The sequence below is a fragment of the Delphinapterus leucas genome, chromosome 19 (assembly GCF_059928025.1).
Source record: "Delphinapterus leucas isolate spDelLeu-1000000601 "Yukka" chromosome 19, BTC_Dleu_Yukka2, whole genome shotgun sequence".
Taxonomy (NCBI): Eukaryota; Metazoa; Chordata; class Mammalia; order Artiodactyla; family Monodontidae; genus Delphinapterus; species Delphinapterus leucas.
Window position 1 is genome coordinate 25,173,705 of NC_143147.1, and position 25,558 is coordinate 25,199,262.

General features: G+C 40.7%; 1 protein-coding gene across 6 annotated transcripts in view; it reads right to left on the bottom strand.

The window, feature by feature from the left end:
* MYO1D (myosin ID) overlaps window positions 1–25,558 on the bottom strand; it is a 344,153-nt gene that overhangs the window by 78,356 nt on the left and 240,239 nt on the right. The window contains exon 22 of one of the 6 annotated variants that reach the window (XM_089900788.1): window positions 1–25,472. This exon is cut by the window's left edge and continues 14,693 nt beyond it. The exons of the other annotated variants lie outside the window; for them this stretch is intronic. Coding sequence (XP_089756914.1) covers window positions 25,463–25,472 — 10 coding nt within the window. The 3' untranslated portion in view covers window positions 1–25,462. The remainder of the gene's footprint in view (window positions 25,473–25,558) is intronic. 6 annotated transcript variants of the gene reach the window in all.

Sequence of the window (25,558 nt, forward strand, 5' to 3'; positions counted from 1 at the left end):
TTTTTTTTTTTTTTTTTGCTGTACGCGGGCCTCTCACTGCTGTGGCCTCTCCCGCTGCGGAGCACAGGCTCTGGACGCGCAGGCTCAGCGGCCATGGCTCATGGGCCCAGCCGCTCCGCGGCATGTGGGATCTTCCCGGACCGGGGCACGAACCCACGTCCCCTGCACCGGCAGGCGGACTCTCAACCACAGCGCCACCAGGGAAGCCCGCATTACATAAATTTTGATATGCTGTGTTTTCATCTTCATGCGGTTCAAAATACTTTCTATCCTTCATTTTAATCAACTCTTTGACCCACGTGTTGCTCTAAAGTGTGTTATTTGCCTTCTACTTATTTGGAGATTTTTCGGCCATCTTTTTGTTATTGATTTCTAATTTTATTTCATTATGGCAGGGACCTTGAATCCTTTACATTGTGACTTGTATCATGGCCCAGAATATGGTCTGTCTTGGCAACTATGTACTTGAAGAGAATGTGTATTCTGATGCTGTTAGGCAGAATGTTCTATAAATGTCAATTAGGTCAATTCAGTTGACAGTGTGGTTCAGGTCTTCCGTATGTGTACTTATTTTTCTGTTGACTTGTTCTGTCAATTATTGAGAGAGGGGCACTGAAATTTACAACTATAATTGTGTATTTCTCCATTTTTCCTTGTAGTTCTATCAGTTTTTGCTTCACATTTTTGAAACTCTCTTATTAGGGGGCAGGAACAATTCGGTTGGTTATGGTCAATTTACGAATTGACCCGTATTACTTTGTTACTGCCATTCTTTAAACAATTGCCTTTAAAAAGATTGAAGTAACAAGGAAAGAAGCTTATATATTTACCCACGTAGCTGTTATTTCTAGTGCTCTTTATTCGTTTGTGGAGATCTGTATTTCCATCTGGTATACATATTTTTTTCTGCCTGAAGGACTTTCTTTAACATTTCTGTGCTGTGAATCTACTGGTAAATGCACTGTTTCAGCCTTTGTGTGTCTGAAAAATCTTTAATTCACTTTCATTTTTGAAAGCTATTACCAATTGGTATAGAATTGTAGGTTGACAGTTTTTTCCTTCAGTATTTTAAAGATGTTGTCTGCTTTCTCACTTTTGTTACTAATGGGAGATTTGCTACAGCCTTATATTTATTCCTTTGTATAAAATGTGTCTTTTTCCTCTGGCTGCCTTTTAGTTTTTATTTTTATCATTGGTTTTGAGCAATTTGATCGTGATATGCCTTGGTGTAATTTCCTTCATGATTTTTTGGGTGTAATTTCTAGAATTTGTTGGTTTATGAGATTTTCATCAAATTTGGAAAGTTTTCGGCCATTGTTTCTTTAAATATTTTTTTCTGTCTTCCCCCTTTGGTCGGGGACTTCATTTACCCATATATTAGACTGGCTGAAGTTATCCCATAGTTCACTGATGATCTGTTCCTTTTTCAAAAAAATTATTTTCTCTATGTGCTTCATTTTGGATAGTTTCTATTGCTATGTCTTCAAGTTCACTTTATTAATAATAATCTTTGATTTCTTCCATGTCTAATATGCTATTAATCCCATCCAGTGTATTTTCATGTCAGACATAGTTTTCACTTCTACAAGTCTGACTTGGGTCTTTTTTGATATCTTCCATGTCTTTAACTGTTATAATAAAGTGATAATAACTATTTTAATGTCCCATTGGTTATTTCTAACATCTGTGGCAGTTCTGGGTTGGTTCTGATTGATTTTTATCCTCATAATGGGTTTCATTTTCCTGCTTCTCTGCAGGCTTGCTAATTTTTGATTGAATGCTAGACATTGTGAATTTTACCTACTTGACGGTGGATAATTTTGTATTCCTATAAATATTCTTGAGCTTTTTCTGGGTTGCAGTTAAGTTACTTGGAAATAATTTGATCCTTTTGGGTCTTACTTTCAAATTTGTTAGAGGAAACCAGAGCAGTGCTCAGTCTAGGGCCAATTATTCCCCACTACTGAAGCAAGATCCTTCTGAGTACTATATTTAATGAGGTTTTCCAGTCTGGCTGCTGGGAACAGGTACTACTCCCCACTCTCTGTGAGTACCAGGCACTGCTCCTTCTAGCCCTCCTGATTGTTCTTTTGTCCTCAGGTGGTTTTCTAACAACATGTGCTGATCAGTATTCTGGTGGATACTTAACAGAGGCCCTTGCAGATCTCCAGTTTTCTGTGCAGCTCTCTCCTCTGTTACTCTGACCTGTAAACTTCAGTGGCCTTAGTCTCCCAGGCCCCAGGCTCCATAGTGGTTCCCCCTCCCTGTGCCACAGCCTGGATATTCTCTCAAGGCAGTAAGCTAGGGCAGCTGTAGGGCTCACCTCATTTGTTCTCTGGCTCTCATGGATCACCATCCTTCACTGCTGTCTGATATCTAGTATCCAGAAAACTATTGTTTCATATATTTTGTCTGGTTTTTTTTGTTGTTGTTGTATCAGGTAAGAGGGTACATTTCATCCTTGTTACTCCATCTTGGCTAGACGTGGAAGGCCACTTTTTAAACTCTGGAGATCTCCTTTTAAGCCTGGTACAAACACCACTCCTCTTCGATGAAGTTTCCCCAGAACATTTTTCACGTCTCTCACTTCGGTCTAAAGATATACTCTGACCTTTGTGCATTAAGCCACTTTCTTTATACTCTTACAAGCTTATTATGAGTTATGCATTCATCTCCTTTGACACACCACAAGCTTCTCGATGGCAGGAGGTGGGTCTTTGTATCACTATGCCTAAGACAATGTCTGATAAATGACTGAGCCTCAAGATATATCCCCCTCACCCTGTTTCTACGGTGCTCAGTAGCCAACACTGACTTTTATTTTATTTTTACTATCTGAACCATTTGTAAGGGTACGGTTCAGTAATGTTTCACACTGTTGTGAAACATCTCCAGAGCTTTTTCATCATGCAAATAGAAAAATATTTTTTTAAATGAATAAAGAAATTTGGTGAAGACTTTTAATCTTGATTAAAAAAGGTTGATCTGCTCAAGGGCTTATAGCGAGCTGGTGGTGGAGTTAAGACCAGAAGACACACTGTCTGTTTCCTGTCAAATACTCATTCCTTCCAGGTCTGTTAATTCAATGCACATGCTGAACAGAGAAGGCCAAGAATCGCCATGCATCAAAGAAGCCTCAGATGTGGAAAGTCAGAAGTTACTAATTCTGAATGGCATAATTTAGTGAGGCTGGGCTTGAGTTTTTAAAATTTGTCTCGGTTAGAAAGCAATATAATATTCTCTAACAAACGGTTCCTTGATTTTTTTTTTTTTTTTTTTCTGACAAGGGGTTCTCTGAGTCATCTAGTACTATTGTAAGGCTGCTTTCCTATTCCATTTTATACCAAAATTTCTTTTCTCCTTATAGCCTCAGTCAGATTCTTTTCATTTTCTACGCTATCTCTAGGCCTGGTATATTTCTAAGACCAGGACATATAACTCTTTGCTTCATTTAGTAATGATTCTCTCTCACCAAGGATGGATGCATGTGATCAAGCTGATTTTTTTCCACTATGAAAATTTCACGGTAATTTACTGGTTGTTAGTTGCTTTGTTTCTAGAAGAAAAGATATTCTAAAATAGTCTCATAACTTTTAAATATTTGTTCTGGTTATAAAATTAATAACAACGGGACTTCCCTGGTGGTGCAGTGGTTAAGAATCCATCTGCAATGCAGGGGACACAAGTTCGAGCCCTGGTCCAGGAAGATCCACATGCCGTGGAGCAACTAAGACTGTGCAGCGCAACTACTGAGCCTGCGCTCTACAGCCAGCGAGCCACAGCTACTGGGCCCGCGCCACAACTACTGAAGCCCATGGCCCTAGAGCCCATGCTCCGCAACGAGAGATGCCACCGTGATGAGAAGCCCGCGCACCACAACAAATAGTAGACCCCGCTCGCAGCAACTACAGAAAGCCCATGCGCAGCAACGAAGACCCAACACAGCCCAAAATAAATAAATAAAAAAATAAAAATTAATAATGACAATTACAGAAAATTTGATGTTCCATAATTTTTTAGACAAGTTAAAAGGAAAGCCAAAAATAAGGTATTAAATGCAAAAACCATTTTAAAAATCATAAATGTCATGTTGGCTATTTCTTTTGGTCTCAAATATGAAGAAAAGGAGGCTGGGAGAAGCTAAAGGAAGTAACTGCTATTACCTTTTTCAGAAAGGCTGGACGATGGGCTTTTTTTTTTTTTTTTTTTCGGTACGCGGGCCTCTCACTGCTGTGGCCTCTCTCGTTGCGGAGAACAGGCTCCGGACGCGCAAGCTCAGCGGCCATGGCTCACGGGCCCAGCCGCTCCGCGGCATGTGGGATCTTCCCGGACCGGGGCACGAACCCGTGTCCCCTGCATCGGCAGATGGACTCTCAACCACTGCGCCACCAGGGAAGCCCGGACAACGGGCTTTGAGTTCAACAAAACAAGCCTTCCCCTTCTACAGAGAGAAGCCTGGGCTCTGCAAAGGGTCTGGCCAGGAACGTATGCCATGTTGAAACAACTGAGCAAAACGTAAGAATTTGTTTTCTGGCACTATTTCAGTGTTCTAAGCTCTAGAAAATTCTATGCTCCTTGCCCTCTGAAAGTTCAAGAAAATGGTTCCAATTAAATATGAAAGAATGACCTCTTGCTTTCCTCTCCAGCAGTAAGCTTCTCACCTGCACGCCACTGCAGCACATGACTGAATCACAGATACTAGAGTCTTGGGGGGGTCTCACGGCCCCCCGAGAGGCTTTCCTAGGGCACATGTGTGCAAATGACATTTTGAACCCAAAGGCAGAACTTTACATTTATGTCATTTTTGTGGTTTCTTCTCATTATTCTAGCCTGATGATATTTTGAAACCTGATTCTCTCATCCAAAACACAAGTTATCCTTCCTGGGTTTGTGCTATTTGCAAACTTGGTAAATATGTCTTTACCTAAGTCAGTGTTTGAGGGAAATCATCGAGAGGTGAGTTCTAACTCAATTTCTTCTCACTTTTGTTACTTTTTTCACTAAGTACTTATAAAATATAACTGTTGGTTTTAGACTTTTGCTGAAAGGTTATGTCAGGTTCAACAAGAATTATAAGTTTTGGATCTCTGTTCACATTTGCAAAACTAGGAAAGCTTGTCTTCAGTTTTGGGGGCACCTTTTCAATTCTCTCTGGCTGCTCAAAGATTCCTGCCAGTGGACGGGGGTTCCTATTGAATCTTTCCAGAATCTCGGGATGGGAGTCGCCTGGCTTGGAGGTTGGAACTAATACAACATCCAGCTGTCTTCTTTTTCCTAGTTGGGCTTTACTTTCCCTAATGCTTGCTTTTAGTTTCAGAAACACTTCTTGGTGGGTAAAATGCAAACACCTATTCACATGATACTACTTTCCCATCCTTGTTCAACAAAGCAGTGTTCTTCCCTCATTTTTATTATTATTTTCCCCAAGTCTCAGCTCATCTCTGACTTAGGTCTTCTTGACGGTATTTTTACAGGCAACTGACATTTTTATCACTGCTTGTGGTTACCACCTTCCTTCTCTCTTTCCCCCTGGTTTTCTTAAATCTGAGCTCAGGCTGATTTAGGTTCAGCCACGCTGGTTTCTTTAATTTCCTCCCCTGTTTGTTATATAAAAGTGTAGAGATTTCATGAGTAAGGGGAATGTTTCTTTTCTTGAGCATATTTTATTTTAGAGGGTTTAGTCATGGATTAACACTCACTTTTTCTGTATTTTTTTGAGGCCTGCTTGCTAAAGTCTCGAGTTCGACTATCCTTAGACTTGCCTCGTTTGTCATTACAAGATCCATTTTCTTCCAACAGACCTGACAATCTATTATTTTCATTTCAATCGTGTATTAGATTTTTTTAATTTCACCCCTGAGGAAAAAATTAAAATAATGCTGGGAAGAATTGAAAACATAGAGACAAGGACAACAAGGTCCTACTGTAGAGCACAGGGAACTATATTCAATATCCTGTGATAAACCATGATGGAAAAGAATATGAAATAGAATGTATACATGTATGTATAACTGAGTCACTTTGCTGTACAGCAGAAACTAACACAACGTTGTAAATCAACTTTACGTCAATCAAAAAAATAAAACATAGAGACGAGGATATGTCTCTGGATGGCGGAGGAAGAAAACGGAATGATGTCTGTCTGGCAACGTAGACACTAACATAGCAATTAAAAATTCCAGATAACTGATGTCTTCAATTTTGATGCCCAGAGATGAGGAAAAAACTACAACCAACAACTGGCAGATTCTCAAGCATTTTTTAAAAAGCTCAGTTACAAAATCAGCAAAGTTAAATTGGATAAAATACTACTTCACAATATCAGTTTATAAAGGGACATCTCTAATACCTACAGACGAGTTTAACACCCCAATATTTACAAAACAGGGACAGTTGAATCTGCTAAGGGACAGTTGAATCTGCTAAAGAGACTCCAAAAAGAGTTTAGAGGACTTTCCTGGTGGTTCAGTGGTTAAGAATCCGCCTGCCAACGCAGGGGACGTGGGTTCCAGCCCTGGTCTGGGAAGATCCCACATGCCGCAGAGCAACTAAGCCCGTGCGCCACAGCTACTGAGTGTGCGCTCGAGAGCCCGCGAGCCACAACTACTGAGCCCGTGTGCCACATCTACTGAGCCTGCGTGCCTAGAGTCCGTGCTCCGCAACAAGAGAAGCCACCACAATGAGAAGCCCGCGCACCGCAACCAAGAGTAGCCCCCGCTCGCCACAACTAGAGAAAGCGTGCGCACAGCAACGAAGATCCAATTCAGCCAAAAAAAAAAAAAGAGTTTAGAGGCAGGTTCAACAGGTATCTTAGGAGGAATACTAAATGTTGGCAATAAAGTACCAACTATATGTTTTACCAAGATCCAACAACATCTGCTATATTAATTATTAGTAGGTACAAGTGTATCAAAGCTGTTGATTTTTGCAGGACTTCAGTGCATTCAGTTAGGACTCCTGGATACAGGGATCCAAACCCAGTTCCTACTAGCTTAAGTGAGGGGAACCTGTTATGAACTAGGACAATTCATTGAGGAAAAGTAATTTGCCAAATGTGAATTCACCAAAGATCAATATGCTGAATGACAAATTTGTCAAATTTGCATATTTAACAAAACTGTTTTTTTTGTTTATCCAGTTTTTGCTGGATGGATTTGCTGGACACTTACGGTTCTTGGGCCATCCAGCTCTTCCTCACCTATCAGCCTGTCCCTTTTGTCCCCCCTTCCCACCAGGACTGGCACCCAGGTGCATGGGGCACACACTCTCCTCTCTTCCAGCTACTTCCAGCTACAATAGCAGGGCCAGAGACAAAGGGACTCCTTAGACTGTCATTATGAAAACTGATCAATTACACTTCCTGGAAATTCTCAAAAGCTATTAGCTGCCATCTCATCTAACTGAATTGTAAACTTTATAAAGAGTCAAAAGGAACAAATTTTTGGTAAATTGGTAAATGAGATGAATTAGTCATTTGTGCAAATTTGATGGAAGAATACTAAATATCAAATGGAAAATAACTGAAGGAGAATCTGAAGATTTAGTATAAACTAAATTTCCCATAAGGAAATGTTAACATCTGTGGATTCTGACAGTTGCTTTGTATTTTAAGATCTGGTGTGGAAAGTGGGTGGTGCCAGTTTCTAGGAAAAGCTTGAGTCTGGATGACCTGAAATGCAGGCTGCCTCTCTGTGAGAGTCAAACCATAATATGTGGCACTGCTATTTGGGAATGGTTCTATGGAGTTTTGAGGCCCTAAGAGCACAACGCTTGTATAAAAGACACACGTGCTTGCTGGTTCTTTGCAGGTATCTAACAAAAGGATATCCTTTCCTAACCATTCTAAATAAACTCCAAACGATACATGTGCAAATAGAGTGAAGTCCATTTTTCAGCTAAAATTCACAAAAAGACTAAGCTAATCCAAAAGGCTTCGTTTTCTTTAACCTGAACATGCGTTAAAATGCTGTTACAAGGAACAAATTCAAGGATACTCCTCGAAACCAGTTTTTGGTAACTCTGCACATTTTTGCAAATTGAGTGAATTGGCCACTTGGCAAACTGACTTTTGGCAAATTGATTTTTAAAATCCAGTTTTAAAAAACGGGAAAGAAAAGCCACATAATAAAAACTTCACCTGCCTGACAATTTCCAAGTACGCATACAGCACAGTCCCGTCAACCACATGTGCCCTGGTGAACTGATTTTTGATAAATCAGCCTGCATCAGATGATGCAAGATCTTAGTGTCAAACAAGGTCCTACAGTGTGAGGCCACACGGAGGCCGGCCACACAATTCAGCTGACACAGGGCCCGACTGCACCACATTCTCCTTCACTGCCATCTCTGCTTCTCTGTGGGTCATCTATGCCATTCTCTCTGAGAGCAGCTTTCTCCACGTTTGGAAATGCAGTCACCACAGCTCCCAATTTCTGGAGAGGCAATGACCCGTAAGTCTTCTCTGGTCTGAGGCCCACCAACCTTGAGGAAGGGAAAAGTGGTGCAGTGTGGGCCAGGTGCCATCCCTGCGCTACTCAGCTCTTCCAGGGAGTCAGGGGATGTAAGGATGTGATGCCTCTGGTGGGAACCACGGAGCTGAATGACAGGGAAGAGGGAGGTTTCAGAAGAAGGGGCTGCTGCAGAGACTCAATGACAAATGTCCCCACACCCAAGTGCCTCCACCCTCTCTGCAGCGTCACCATCATCTACCCCTGGAGAATCTTCTCTCCCTTAAAAATGGCTGTACCCATGCAGTGACCCTTCTTTAACCTCTTACTTCCTCTCTGTCCATGAAGGAAAAATCTAGTTCCTTCTCATCTTAGGGAATTTTTTTGCTAGTAACTATATATTTTAGGTCACCAGAATAACAGGGAGGAAGTTACAAAAGCTAAGGAATTTTGTTATAGTTCTTACTCCTTTGAGGACTTTCGATTTCTGATGTTTTTACTAAGAGTTGCACTCGTCTTTCTAACCTCTACCTTGCTAGCTCTTTCTCCATTTAATTCATTCCTTTTGGCATATGGGGGCCACGGACGTATGATATATCAACTAGTGTCTTCAAATTTCCATTTCCCTTAAGTGGACAATTGTTTTGCCCTCCTGAGCATCTCTAACATGGAAGATATCTGTGTCATTAGGCTTTGTGTCATTGGGCAGTTGTATATTTTAATACTTATTTTCTCCCCATAACCTATATGATAAAGTTCAAAGTTACTGGCATGGGGTCTTATAAACTCCTATTTCAACTACTTTTTTCCGCCAACCTTTTTATTTTTTTTAATTTTTGGCTGCACTGTGTCTTTGCTGCTGTGCGTGGGCTTTCTCTAGTTGCGGCGAGCGGTGGCTACTTTTTCTTTTTAGGTCTGAGAGTTTTTTATTTATTTAAATCTGCTAAACATTTTATTCAACAGAGTGGTTGCCAGTTTTCATGGGTAATTTCAAAAATGAGATATTATATTCGACTTCTTTTTTTTTATCAGAATGAATTAGGCTTTTATTTTCTCTTTCTTTTGATGCAATTTTTCTTTTTTTTTTTAAACATCTTTATTGGAGTATAATTGCTTTACAATGGTGTGTTAGTTTCTGCTTTATAACAAAGTAAATCAGTTATACATATACATATGTTCCCGTATCTCTTTCCTCTTGCGTCTCCCTCCCTCCCACCCTCCCTATCCCACCCCTCTAGGTGGACACAAAGCACCAAGCTGATCTCCCTGTGCTATGCGGCTGCTTCCCACTAGCTATCTATTTTACGTTTGGTAGTGTATATATGTCCATGCCACTCTCTCACTTTATCGCAGCTTATGTGGCTGCTCTTCGTTGTGGTGTGCGGGCTTCTCATTGTGGTGGCTTCTCTTGTTGCGGAGCACGGGCTCCAGGTGTGCAGGCTTCAGTAGTTGTGGCACATGGGCTCAGTAGCTGTGGTGCACAGGCTTAGTTGCTGCACGGCATGTGGCATCTTCCCGGCCCAGGGCTTGGACCTGTGTCCCCTGCATTGGCAGGTGGATTCTTAACCACTGCGCCACCAAGGAAGCCCCATCCACCAAGCTTTTGCATATTCTGCTCCATTCTCTGGGGGAAAACCTTGCTCCATTCCCAACTGATAAAACTCCAGCCAGCCCTGAAGACCCAGTTGGATTATCACCTGTTCTATCAGGGTTTTCCTGACTCTCACAGGCAAAGGGAACCAGTTCATCCCCTGTGCGTCCATGGCCCAGCCCCATCGCAGCATGTATCAGACAATGGAGCATGCATACAGTCTTCCCCATGAGATTAAGTGCTGTTTGAGGAAAAGGACCAAATGGTCCATCTTTGCATCCCTCCTACCCCCTCGCCCCCCTCACCCATAGCCAGACCTGCAGTGGGTGTTCCAGAGAATGAAGGCTGAATGACAGTATGAAAATATAGCAGTGTTGGTTTCAGATAAAATACTTTAAGTACATTACGCTTCCTATACAGCTGATAAGACTTGAAATAAACACATGAAGAAAGCTTTCAAAAACTCATTAAGTTAAAAAGTTCTATCTGACCATTTAGGAAAAAAATTCCAACAGATAGCACAAACCAGGGTATATAATCATTTGGTAAATTCATGAACACCTCATAGAAAGATCTCCATTTTAACATATATTGTAATGTTAGTGCTGTGGGCCTTTAAGAAAAGTAATACGATTACTCTAACTGTACCACATCTTCCTGCAGACATGCTGAAAAGATGATCAGTTTTCCAGTACTTTTGGATTTTCTCTTTCAACATGAAAGGCAAAGATGGATATTTCATAAAGCAAATAAGTATCTTTGATCCGCACAAAAATCTCCAGTAAATCTCTGTCATAAGAGCAGGTAAAGCTGAGGATGACCGCGCACCCCTGCATGTCCTCCGAGGGGGCTTTGTCCAAGGGCAGCTGCTTACCAAGGCAGACGGGCACGGTGCAGAGCGAGAGAAATGGAAAGTCGGTAGATGGCTCACAGTCCTAAACAGCTGTTACACCTCAATGCTGTTTGATTCTGGTCCTGCCTTAGTCGCACTGAAAAGCTTTTTAGACTTCTCTCTGGGGTTCTTTTGTGTATAGCAGATGGGTATGACTCTATAGAAATGGACTAAGTTCATTGCATGGAAGCCTGTTATTTGCAGGTGGGGTATCCTACCTGGAAATGGGCAGGCAGGTCCTAACTGCGAACTTCATAGGGTAATTAAAGACCATTGCTTAGAATGAGAAGTGGCTCTTCCTGGGACAAGCAGAGGTGGTAAACAGAATCCTGGCTCCTGCCAATTCTCATCTCATTTCTCATCTCTACCCCTCTCACCTCTACCCCTCTGAACCTCAGACCATTCCGCACTCTGCCTCTCTTCACTGGGGTAGGAGGAGATGCTTATTTTGCACCTTATTTGGTAATAATCATTTTAAAAACACGAAGCTTTAGTGGTTTGCGTTAAAAAAAAAAAATGCTACCTCTGTCACACGGCTTCAGCAAAAAGGCCGTATGAAAATATCACGTGCTTATCCTGGCCATTTTCTGTGTCAGTTCATGAAACCAATGGGAATCACTTGGGTAGCTCACTAAGGGTGTAGATTCCTGGAGATTTGGGTTTAGAAGGCCTGGGATGGGGCCCAGCAATTTGCCTTTTGAACAAGCACCTCCAGGTGATCCCAGTGCAGATGCCGCCCACACTTTAAGGAACCCTGATAAAGAAAGACTATCACTGGACTTCCCTGGTGGCACAGTGGTTAAGAATCTACCTGCCAAAGCAGGGGAGATGGGTTCGAGCGCTGGTCCAGGAAGATCCCACACGCCGCGGAGCAACTAAGCCTGTGCGCCATAACTACTGAGCCTGCGCTCTAGAGCCCACAAGCCACAACTACTGAGCCCATGTGCCACAACTACCGAAGCCCGCACACCTAGAGCCCGTGCTCCGCAACGAGAAACCACCGCAGTGAAAAGCCCAAGCACCGCAACGAAGAGTAGCCCCCGCTCGCCGCAACCAGAGAAAAGCCTGCATGCAGAAACAAAGACCCAACGCAGCCAAAAATAAATAATTAAAAAAAAAAGAAAGACTATCATTGTTTTTTCATGGCAAATGCTATTTCTTTGTATGGAAATACCATAACATATTTAACCATATTTATTTTGATGGATTTTTATACGGTTTCTGTGTTTTCACAATAATGATGTTACACTATTTGTTTCTTCGGCACAGCACCACTTTCTGCTTCTTTTGTGAAATGTTGGCCTCAAATACTTCACCTCCAAACACTCCCACCCAGCTGTTCTGCCATGTTCCAAAAAATGTTCTTCCCCTGGTCTTACTGGAGACTTCCATATTCTGAGAAGACCCACTTCTCTGGCCAAAGTGACTTCTACTGGGGTAGGCATCTTATCCACGTGGTGACAATCTTGATTACTCTGACACAGAAAGATTTTCTTCTACTATGTTTTAACCTAACACAGTTTATTGAATATAAGATGCTTTCTCTGTAAGATGTACCCTTATTTGTGTATCACTAAGATGTTGCCCATTATCACTTTAAGAATCTACCAATTGTAAGTCACATTCCAATTTCAGAGATGCTAAAATTTAAAAAAATGTATTCCTTAGAATCAATAAGACAAGTCTTACTTTTGCTCAGTGTATTTCTCTTTTTCAAGTACACCTATTATTTGAATGTAAATTTTTTGTTCTCTGTCTTCTATATCTGTCAGCTTCTTTGTTATTACCCCCTTCCTCTGTATGCCAAGACACCGTCTTAAACTTTTCTTTCATATTGATTCTATTTTCTGCAATACCAATTGTGTCATTTCTACATTTTCATGTTAATTTAAATTCTTTAATATCGTTTCTTATTTCATTCAAATAATTGGACATTTTTATTTTTTAGCCAGGACCCTCTTCATCTCAGTCTGTCACGTAATCTTTGGTCTGTTTACGTAGAATCCATGCTTTCTTGAATTTTATTCAGAATACAGTTAGTTTCTAAAATGTGAATTTTCTGTTATATTCCTTTTCAGAAATATGCTTTGTTTTTTCTTTTAAGGCTATAGTCTACACCTTTCTCACTGCTACTGGCTTTCTTTATAGGTCTCATAACTAAGGAGACAGTTCTGGTATTCTCGCACGAAAGGGGCATACAGATTCTTCTGGAGTCATCCTTAAAGTCCACCTGTTTATAGTTGGAATCCATTTCTCCGCTTTTAAGCTGGAGAGCTGCCTTACGGGCACAGCCTCTAGATGTGGTTTTGAAGTCTTTTACTTACTATGAAGATGCTGATCTGAGCGGGAATCCCTACATCTTGCTGCCTTGTCAGCCTACTGAGAAGGAAAGTTTGAAATTATTTCTAGTTCTTACGTTGTTTAAAAAAAAACAGTAAAGGAAAAGCTGCCACCCCCAGCATACAACATACCCATGGCTCTTCCAGCCCATAGTTCTTTTAGTTGCTAATTTAATATCTTGAAATACCTATTCACTTCTGTCCCCAGATGTATTACATTGCTTAGAGTGGTAATCCTGCAATCGGTATAAGACGAGAAGTATTCATAAAGGGAAGGAAACTGTAAAAGAGTTCTTCCTTTCCTTCATACAGAAGGGGGACTAAGTTACCACCCTCTGGTGGGCAAGACGCACATATTGGTAGGAAAGGGCTAGGAGTATCCTACGGCCAGACAGCCCCATCAGCCAGCCTCCGTTTTCAACAATTATCTACTGGGAGTCTTCTGAGTGCCAGGGATGTTCTGAACACTAGGGAAACTGCAGTGAAATAGAAATAAATAGAAGTAAAGTCTCTGCTTACATGGGGCTTATATTCTAGTTGGAATATATGCAGTAAGCAAAAACTAAAGATACAGTGTCAGATGGAGATGAAAGCCACGGGGGAAAACTAAGCAGAGTAGGAGTCGGGGAGTTCTGGTGAGTGAACTGCTATTCTCTACAGGACAGTTAGGGAGGCCTGATGAGGTGACATGTGAGCAGAGGTGAAGGATGTACCTCTCAGGGGACCTCTGGTTGAGCAACATTTCTAGTTTCCTGTACTAAGGAACGTTGGCATCTCTTTCTATGTTTTCATGTATATCTCTACTGGAAAGCAGAGGAGGGTGACTTGTGGTCACTCACTTTTCTGTCACCAGGAATCAGATGACTTCAATAATTATCATTTTAAATGGCCCCAATACTCCATTCAGAAGATGCCATAATTTAATTAACCAATCTGCTATACAGTTGACCCTTGAACAACATAGGTTTGAACTGCCTGGATCTACTTATACGTGGATTTTTTTCAATAAATACTACAGGACCACACGATTCCCCAGTTGGCTGAATCCACGGATAAGGAACTGTGGATACAGAGGGCCGACTAGGGGACTTGAGCATCTGCGGATCTCCTGCCGGTGGGTCCTTGAACCAATCCTCCCTTGGATTCTGAGGGACAACTGGAGTTGTCTATCTACATTATTTTCAGCTATCTCTATTTCACGTAAATATTTTTAGTTGTAATATAAACTACTATGATTAGTAGCCAGGCATTCAAGGAGAGCAGTTTGGGAATACAGATTACGAGCCAGGAAAACGGGTATCCGGGTTCAGGGGCAGAGGAGCAGGAAGGCGTGCGCATCGGAAGCACTGGACGGAGAGGCCAGGATCAGAGGCCTTTGTGAGGCGGCCTCACTCCTCCACCTTCACCCCTGCTCAGGAGCCTCCTCTCCCCTGGCCCCTGTGGCCATAACCAACGGCCTGCTTCTTCGTCTGGTTCTACCCATAGTTTTAGTGTGAGTTAAAAAGAACATAAGCAGGGCTTCCCTGGTGGCGCAGTGGTTGAGAGTCCGCCTGCCGATGCAGGGGACGCGGGTTCGTGCCCCGGTCCGGGAAGATCCCACATGCCGCGGAGCGGCTGGGCCCGTGAACCGTGGCCACCGAGCCTGCGCGTCCGGAGCCTGTGCTCCACAATGGGAGAGGCCACAACAGTGAGAGGCCCGCGTACCGCCAAAAAAAAAAAAAAAAAAAGAACATAAGCAAACTACAACAGAGAAGCAGGTCAGGCATTCAGTTAAACTCAGTAGCGGTGCTCCTTTAATTAAGCAGATGTTAAAGATGCTGCTTATGAAAAACAAGAAGCAGATGGCACTGACTTCTGGCTTTCATCCACAGAAACAGAACAGGAAAAATAAGAAGTTTTTGTGCCTAAGACTGGGGTTATACTGAGGTTTCCAGCATCCAGATAGGAATGCCTGCACAGCTGCTTAGGGCAGATGGGTCCTTTGACAGCTTAATATTACAGAGTTTCTGGTAATTCAGGTAACTCTGTAGGGTGGCCGGTGTGAGGCCATCTGTTTACTAGTGGGCAGAAAAGCTCACTACCGGTAGGTAGTCACTGCTGAGCATGAGATACAAACCGAAAGTCAAGTCAGCCATTTTCATAACCTCTGCAAAGCAAACTGGCCTGGGAAACCACTGGCATAACCACCACAAAGAAACCTCACCTGAGCTTCATGTGACCGACACAATGGGACCCCAGAGAACAGTAGTATTCCAAAAGGTTTTATTTGGGTTTATTTCAACTTATTCAATGCCATGAGATAAATCATTCACTTAGAAAGCTCTTTTGTTCTTTTCTACTTTTCTAAACAGAAAAGGAAAATAACCATGAATTTAGAGCCATCTATAATATACCTGAAAACTAGCTGCCGTTTATTATTTAAATGAAAAAAATTTTAGATAAATAACACGTATTTTTGTTGCAAAAGGTTTACAATGAAAAATGAATCTCCCTCCTATACCTCCTATGCCTCTTTCTCCCAGTACCCCATCTCCCCTCTCCAGAGACAAACACAGTTACTCATTTCCTGAATGTCTTTCTGGATATAGTCTATAATATACATAATTGTGTGTGTGTGTGATATATACATGCACACATATATATGTCCTTACAATTTTTTAATTGGCTGTATTTAAAATGAACAAAGCATATTAAAAGCTCTGAGAAGTACTGCAGTAAAGAAACCTGTTTAACTTCATCAGGGAATCCTAAATATTTTTGACTCTGGGACCCCTACCTTTCTGCTTTGGTATAACTTCCGGTCTGTGGAATATAGCCAGGACTTGCTGGTATGGCCAGATCAGGCGTTTCTGGAGGGCGTCTGTTCTGAATGGCCTGTGCTTGAGCCATGCTGGTTGTTAAATATTGTAAATGTCACCCCTTTGAATATACTTTATTAAAAGACTGTCTTCAAATGTTTTAGAAAATGTGAAATGTGTGCGTGAGTTCTTGCAGGGGCAGAAATAATGGGTCCAGGTTAAGTAAAGACTGAAGGAGCTGAGAGAAAGGCAAATTTATATTTAGTTGGATTCAGTTTCAGATTAGTATAGAAGGAAGTGCCAGGAAAGGGCTGGCTTCAGCTCGTGAGAGAAGATGGTCATGAGAAATTCATTAGGTAGAGGAGAAAGCCATAAGCTTTAACATTTTTGTTTTTGTTTGTAATCATGAAATATTTCAAACATCAGTGCATTTTTCATCTAGAAGTTTGGTGAGTCTTTTTATTATAGTTTCCATGTCTCTACTTAACTTTTGAACACCTGAAATTTAATTATAATAACTGTTTTCATGTCTGGGTCTGCTAATCCTAACACCTTTGCCAGTTCGGGTTGGTTTCAATTGGATGATGAAACCCTCATACTGGATTTCCCCTCATACTGGATTGCATTTTCCTGCCTATTTGTATGCCTGGTAATCTTTGATTGGATGTCAGACATTGTGAATTCTACCTTGTTGGGGGTGGATATTTTTGCATTGCTATACATATTCATGAGCTTTGTTCTAGGACACAGTTAAATTACTTGGTAGCAGTTTGATCCTTTTGGGTCTTGCTCTTAAGATTTATTAGGTGGGACTTGAGGGGGATCCTACACAGATCTCTAGCCTTCTCTCTCTCTGCTCCTCTCTGGTACCTTGTCCTGCAAACTTTAGCTTACTTGGTCTCCCCAGACACATGCCTCCATCTCCTGAACCCAGGGAGTCCTTGTGCTTCCCCTGGGTTCCCCCTGCATGCACCATGGCCTGGAGCTCACCCAAGGCAGTGTGCTGGGGTAACTGTAGGGCTCACCCTGTTTGCTTTTCACCTCTCAGGAATCACTGTCCTTCACTGCCTGACATCTACGGTCTTGAAAATGGCTGTTTCACAGATCCTGTCTTTGCGCTGTTGTTGTTGTTTTAGGCATAAGGGTAAGGCTAGTCCCGCCCCGCCTTTTTTAATGTAAAGTTTACTCCCGTATTTTCCTTTTCTCTTCATATGGCTTTCCTTGTTTTCTTTGCTCCTTATTTTCGCCTTGCCTGTGCACAGTTCTCTTACTGTTTTCTTTCTGGCTCATTATTTGCTTTGAGTGGGGGCAGTTATTTCCTGAAATGCAGCCCTAGAAGAGGTGAGGTTACCATGCTAGGGTTGTCCTACAGTTTCAGTTCAGGCTGTTGACCTCACGTCATCCTCTCTCCAAACTGCAGCAGCCTCTGCCTGAGGCCACTTCTTCCCTGGGCTGACTCTGCCCCTCCTCTTCACCTTCTATACACTGGGGTCAGCATGACGTAGAAGTTCCTTAGCCCAAAGCTGCTCTGGGTGTATCCCTGTTACCATTTCTGCTCTAATGATTATGGTTAGCAGCTGCAGGTTTGCTTCTTTTTTGTTCCTATTCCTATTTTACTGAAGATTTATGAAGAATAATAAATATTCAATTTAATCAAATAGTACTTTTGTGTTCTATTATGAACTATTATGTGAATAGACAGACCTTTCTAATGGAGAACCATCCTTGTATTCTTAGGGCACAGCCCTATATTCAACTATATGCCAATAAATAAACACACAAAGAAGTGCCAAAAAAAAAGGAACTAAAAAAAAAATCCAGTATCTTGACAGTCTTCTCTTCCTTCCATTTATAAATTGTAAAGACATTTAAAATTCTTACGTATATTCAAAGCGTCCTGCGCCAGCCTCGTGGGCTTCCTCCCTGCAGAGCCTGTGAGCAACAGCCCTTCCCTCACACCTGACTGGGCCTCTGGGGCAAGGAGGTGCTGCACTAAAGGAAATCTGAGGCACAGAGAAGTTAACTGCCTGGTCCATGATCACAGAACTACTGTGTGGCTGACAGGGTCTTGGTGCTCCGGCTGGGTGTCAGACCTGAGCCTCTGAGGTGGGAGAAACGAATTCAGGACACTGGACCACCAGAGACCTCCAGGCCCCATGTGATATCAATCGGCGAGAGCTCTCCCACAGATCTCCGTCTCAACACTAAGACCCAGCTCCACTCAACGACCAGCAAGGTCCAGTGCTGGACACCCCATACCAAACAACTAGTAAGACAGGAACACAACACCACCCATTAGCAGAGAGGCTGCCTAAAATCATAATAAGGTCACAGACACCCCAAAACACACCACCAGACATGGTCCTGCCCACCAGAAAGAAAAGATCAAGCCTCAACCATCAGAACACAGGCACCAGTCCCCTCAACCAGGAAGCCTACACAAGCCACTGAACCACCCTTACCCACTGGGGGCAGACACCAAAAACAACAGGAACTACAAACCTGCAGCCTGTGAAAAGGAGACCCCAAACACAGTAAGTTAAGCAAAATGAGAAGACAGAGAAATATGTAGCACATGAAGGAGCAAGGTAAAAACCCACCAGACCAAACAAATGAAGAGGAAGTAGGCAGTCTACCTGAAAAAGAATTCAGAGTAATGACAGTAAAGATGATCCAAAATCTTGGAAATAGAATGGAGAAAATACAAGAAACGTTTAACAGGGACCTAGAAGAACTAAAGAGCAAACAAACAATGATGAACTATACAATAAATGAAATTAAAAATTCTCTAGAAGGAATCAATAGCAGAATAACTGGGGTAGAAGAACGGATAAGTGATCCGCAAGACAGAACGGTGGAAATCACTGCCATGGAACAGAATAAAGAAAAAAGAATGAAAAGAATTGAGGACCGTCTCAGAGACCTCTGGGACAACATTAAACACACCAACATTCGAATTATAGGGATCCCAGAAGAAGAAGAGAAAAAGAAAGGGACTGAGAAAATATTTGAAGAGATTATAATTGAAAACTTCCCTAATATGGGAAAGGAAATAGTCAATCAAGTCCAGGAAGCACAGAGAGTCCCATACAGGATAAATGCAAGGAGAAACACGCCAAGACACATATTAATCAAACTATCAAAAATTAAATACAAAGAAAAAATATTAAAAGCAGCAAAGGAAAAGCAACAAATAAAATACAAGGGAATCCCCATAAGGTTAACAGCTGATCTTTCAGCAGAAACTCTGCAAGCCAGAAGGGAGTGGCAGGACATGCTTAAAGTGATGAAAGAGGAGAACCTACAACCAAGATTACTCTACCCAACAAGGATCTCATTCAGATTCAATGGAGAAATTAAAAACTTTACAGACAAGCAAAAGCTAAGAGAATTCAGCACCACAAAACCAGCTTCACAACAAATGCTAAAGGAACTTCTCTAGGTAGGAAACACAAAAGAAGGAAAAGACCTACAATAAAAAATCCAAAACAATTAAGAAAATGGTAACAGGAACATACATATCAATAATTACCTTAAATGTAAATGGATTAAATGCTCCAACCAAAAGACACAGACTGGTTGAATGGATAAAAAAACAGGACCTGTACATATGCTGTCTACAAGAGACCCACGTCAGACCTAGGGACACATACAGACTGAAAGTGAGGGGATGGAAATGGATATTCCATGCAAATGAAAATCAAAAGAAAGCTGGAGTAGCAATTCTCATGTCAGACAAAATAGACTTTAAAATAAGACAAAGAACGACACTACATAATGATCAAGGCATCAATCCAAGAAGAAGATACAACAATTGTAAATATTTATGCACCCAACATAGGAGCACCTCAATACGTAAGGCAAATGTTAACAGCCATAAAAGGGAAATCGACAGTAACACAATAATAGTAGGAGACTTTAACAACCCACTTTCACTAATGGACAAATCAACCAAAATGAAAATAAATAAAGAAACACAAGCTTTAAATGACACATTAAACAAGATGGACTTAATTGATATTTATAGGACATTCCATCTGAAAATGACAGAATACACTTTCTTCTCAAGTGCTCATAGAACATTCTCCAGGATAGATCATATCTTGGGTCACAAATCAAGCCCTGGTAAATTTAAGAAAATTGAAATCATATCAAGTATCTTTTCTGACCACAACACTATAAGACTAGATATCAGTTACAGGAAAAAAACTGTAAAAAATACAAACACAGGCAGGCTAAACAATACACTACTAAATAACCAAGAGATCACTGAAGAAATCAAAGAGGAAATCAAAAAATACCTAGAAACAAAGGACAATGAAAACACGACGACCCAAAACCTATGGGGTGCAGCAAAAGCAGTTCTAAGAGGGAAGTTTATAGCAATACAATCCTACCTCAAGAAACAAGAAACATCTCAAATAAACAACCTAACCTTACACCTAAAGCAATTAGAGAAAGAAGAACAAAAAAATGCATAGTTAGCAGAAGGAAAGAAATCATAAAGATCAGATCAGAAATAAATGAAAAAGAAATGCAGGAAACAATAGCAAAGATCAATAAAACTAAAAGCTGCTGCTTTGAGAAGATAAAAAAAATTGATAAGCCATTAGCCAGACTCATCAAGAAAAAAAGGGGGAAGACTCAAATCAACAGAATTAGAAATGAAAAAGGAGAAGTAACAACTGACACTGCAGAAATACAAAGGATCATGAGAGATTACTACAAGCAACTATATGCCAATAAAATGGACAACCTGGAAGAAACTGACCAATTCTTAGAAAAGCACAACCTTCTGAGACTGAACCAGGAAGAAATAGAAAATATAAACAGACCAATCACAAGCACTGAAATTGAGACTGTGATTAAAAATCTTCCAACAAACAAAAGCCCAGGACCAGATAGCTTCACAGGCGAATTCTATCAAACATTTAGAGAAGAGCTAACACCTATCCTTGTCAAACACTTCCAAAATATAGCAGAGGGAGGAACACTCCCAAGCTCATTCTACAAGGCCACCATCACCCTGATACCAAAACTGAACATGCCGCAAAAAAAGAAAACTACAGGCCAATATCACTGATGAACATAGATGCAAAAATCCTCAGCAAAGTACTAGCAAACAGAATCCAACAGCACATTAAAAGGATCATACACCATGATCAAGTGGGGTGTATCCCAGGAATGCAAGGATTCTTCAATACATGCAAATCAATCAATGTGATAAACCAAGTTAACAAATTGAAGGATAAAAACCATATGATAATCTCAATAGATGCAGAAAAAACTTTTGACAAAATTCAGCACCCATTTATGATAAAAACCTTCCAGAAAGTAGGCATAGAGGGAAGTTACCGCAACATAATATAGGCCATATGTGAAACACCCACAGTCAACATTGTTCTCAATGGTGAAAACCTGAAACCATTTCCACTAAAATCAGGAAGAAGACAAGGTTGCCCACTCTCACGACTATTATTCAACATAGTTTTGGAAGTTTTAGCCACAGCAATCAGAGAAGAAGAAGAAATAAAAGGAATCCAAATGGGAAAAGAAGAAGTAAAACTGTCACTGTTTGCAGATGACATGATACTATACATAGAGAATCCTAAAGATGCTACCAGAAAACTACTAGAGCTCGTCAATGAATGTGGTAAAGTAGCAGGATACAAAATTAATGCATGGAAATCTCTTGCATTCCTACACACTAAGGATGAAGAATCTGAAAGAGAAATTAAGGAAACACTCCCATTTACCATTGCAACAAAAATAATAAAATACCTAGGAATAAACCTACCTAAGGAGACAAAAGACCTGTATGCAGAAAACTATAAGACTCTGATGAAAGAAATTAAAGATGATACAAACAAATGGAGAGATAGGCCATGTTCTTGGATTGGAAGAATCAACATTGTAAAAATGACTGTACTACCTAAAGCAATCTACAGATTCACTGCAATCCATATCAAACTACCAATGGCATTTTTCACAGAACTAGAACAAAAAATTTCACAATTTGTATGGAAACACAAAAGACCCCAAATAGCCAAAGTAATCTTCAGAAAGAAAAACGGAGCTGGAGGAATCAGGCTCCCTGACTTCAGACTCTACTACAAAGCTACAGTAATCAAGACAGTATGGTACTGGCACAAAAACAAAAATATACATCAAAGGAACAGGACAGAAAGCCCAGAGATAAACCCATGCACATATGGTCAACTTATCTTTGATAAAGGAGGGAAGAAAATACAATGGAGAAAAGACAGCCTCTTCAATAAGTGGTGCTGGGAAAACTGGACAGCTACATGTAAAAGAATGAAATTAGAACACTCCCTAACACCATACACAAAAAGAAACTCAAAATGGATTAAAGACATAAATGTAAGGCCAGACACTATAAAACTCAGGAAAACACAGGCAGAACACTCTATGACATAAATCACAGCAAGATCCTTTTTGATCCACCTCCTAGAGAAAGGGAAATAACAAAAATAAACAAATGGGACCTAATGAAACTTAAAAGCTTTTTCACAGCAAAGGAAACCATAAACAAGATGAAATGACAACCCTCAGGATGGGAGGAAAATATTTGCAAATGAAGCAAATGACAAAGGATGAATCTCCAAAATATACAAGCAGCTCATGCAGCTCAATATCAAAAAAAAACAAACAACCCAATCCAAAAATGGGCAGAAGACCTAAACAGACATTTCTTCAAAGAAGATATACAGATTGCCAACAAACACATGAAAGGATGCTCAACATCACTAATCATTAGAGAAATGCAAATCAAAACTACAATGAGATATCATCTCACACCAGTCAGAATGGCCATCATCAAAAAATCTACAAACAATAAATGCTGGAGAGGGTGTGGAGGAAAGGGAACCCTCTTGCACTGTTGGTGGGAATGTAAATTGATACAGCCACTATGGAGAACAGTATGGAGGTTCCTTAAAAAACTAAAATAGAACTACCATACGACCCAGCAATCCCACTACTGGACATATACCCAGAGAAAACCATAATTCACAAAGAGTCATGTACCACAATGTTCATTGCAGCACTATTTACAATAGCCAGGACATGGAAGCAACCTAAGTGTCCATCGACAGATGAATGGATAAAGAAGATGTGGCACATATACACAATGGAATATTACTCAGCCATAAAAGAAACGAAATTGAGTTATTTGTAGTGAGGTGGATGGACCTAGATTCTGTCATACAGAGTGAGGTAAGTCAGAAAGAGAAAAACAAATGCCGTATGCTAACACATATATATACATATGGAATCTATATATAAAAAAAAAGGTTCTGAAGAACCTAGGGGCAACACAGGAATGAAGACGCAGACGTACGGAATGGACTTGAGGACGTGGGGAGGGGGAAGGGTAAGCTGGCACGAAGTGAGAGAGTGGCATGGACATATATACACTACCAAATATAAAATAGATAGCTAGTGGGAAGCAGCCGCATAGCACAGGGAGATCAGCTTGGTCCTTTGTCACTAGAGGGGTGGGATAGGGAGGGTGGGAGGGAGACGCAAGAGGGAGGGGATATGGGGATATATGTATGCATATAGCTGACTCATTTTGTGATACAGCAGAAACTAACACACCACTGTAAAGCAATTATATTCCAATAAAGATGTTAAAAAAATTCTTACATATATTCGAGATAGAAATGTATCTCAGAACACATGCTAGGGAAAGAAAGCAGTTGATGGATTCTCGAACCAGATTCACATATTTCCACCACTTGTGGAGGCATTTAACAGTGGTTAGAATTTGAGAAACAAGGACTCAGACTGAGAAAAAATATTTCAGTTTCCCAGGCAAAAACTATTACTACAGGCATCCAAATGAAAGGTAAAGATTAAAATCCCTTTGATTATCCATACTTTGCTATAACTACATATTAGGAGGAAAACAGGCCTGTTTATTTGAGTTATAGACTTTATTGTAGAGATGCCTTCTCCATGTCTTTCCCTTCCATTCTAAACGCTTCAGTATTTCTCTTACTTTATAATTATTTGGCAGATGGAAGGGAATTTTTCAAAGGCCTATATGTTTATTATTGTCTTTTGGTAATTCCTTAGTCGGATCTTATTTTTTCCCACCAGATGACCATGAAACATTATTTTATTTATAGCATTTAAAAACATTTAATTATATAAGATATTTAAAGATCTGTCTTGATCTAGGATACAAGTTTTAAGAACATAAAATAAATGGCCTGTGCAGCTCACTTTTAAAATTATACTCCATACATTTATCAGTAAAAAGGAACACAGCAGAATTATACGTGTGGACATCAGATTCTCAGTATGCCTTTGTTTACAGAAAAGCCATGTCTAAACTTAAAGGAAAAGAAATACTCATGAGGAAGTAGATTACTGTTGGCAACTTAGTAAATGTCTTTTAGGAAGAAAAGGAACTGGACACTGGGCTCATTTCTCAGTCCCTGAGTTTGGAGGAGTGGTCTCCTTCTGGCATCAGGGTGGTGGGGTGGCAGAGACAGTGTGCCGCAACGGGAAGAACATCTGAGTTTGGAGTCAGAGAAACACCCAACTCCAAATACTCCATGACCTCCTTTGGGAAGAGAAACCCCATCTCTAAAACAACTCTAATAAATAACCAGACAAGTCACTTCTCTGCTTGAAACGATCCATTCACTGGTCCCCATCACCATCAGGGTGTGCTCCCCTTTTATATCTCTCACTTCACTGTTCACTACACAGACATAGACAACTACCCCAGGTATTGCCTAGGGCTACTATGAAGTTCTCAGACAATGCCACGTTCCCTCATGACTCCATGTTTTTGCAGAGGTAATTGCCTCTTCAGAATCCCTTTAGTCAAAATAAGGTCATTAAGGTGAGTCCTAATCCAACATGACTGGTATCCTTAAAGGAAGAGGAAATTTGGACATAGTCATGTACAGAAGGAAGACCATGTGAAGACACAGAGAGAAGATGGCCATCTACAAGCCAAGAAGAGTGGCCTCAGAAGAAACAAACCCTGCAGACACCTTGATCTCAAAATCTAGCCTCCAGAATTGTGAGAAAATAAATCACTTTATTAAAAAAAAAAAAAGAATCCTTTTAGTCTTTGTGGACCTACATGTCATCCTAAACCTGCCTTCTAATTTGTTTATTTTCATAGTAGCTATTCTAACTGATTATATGTGGGGTAAATGAGAAGCTGTGACAATAAGAATATAAAGTAAGTTTTCTGTCTTTTGGATTTAATTACATTTGGATTGGCAGTGAAGAAATCACCATTGGGGAAATCTCTCATTGTTGGTTCAGCTGGAGGCTGGAAAAGTAGACGATCATTCCTAATCTTGAAACTAAGGCTGGATGCTAATTTTGCCTTCTGGGAAACAGATGATTTAAGTTTTCCTTAAGAAGGAAAATAACTTAGTACACTAAAGTTGGCACAAAACAAGTTCAGTGAGAATTATGATGAAAGATATCATATATTTTCA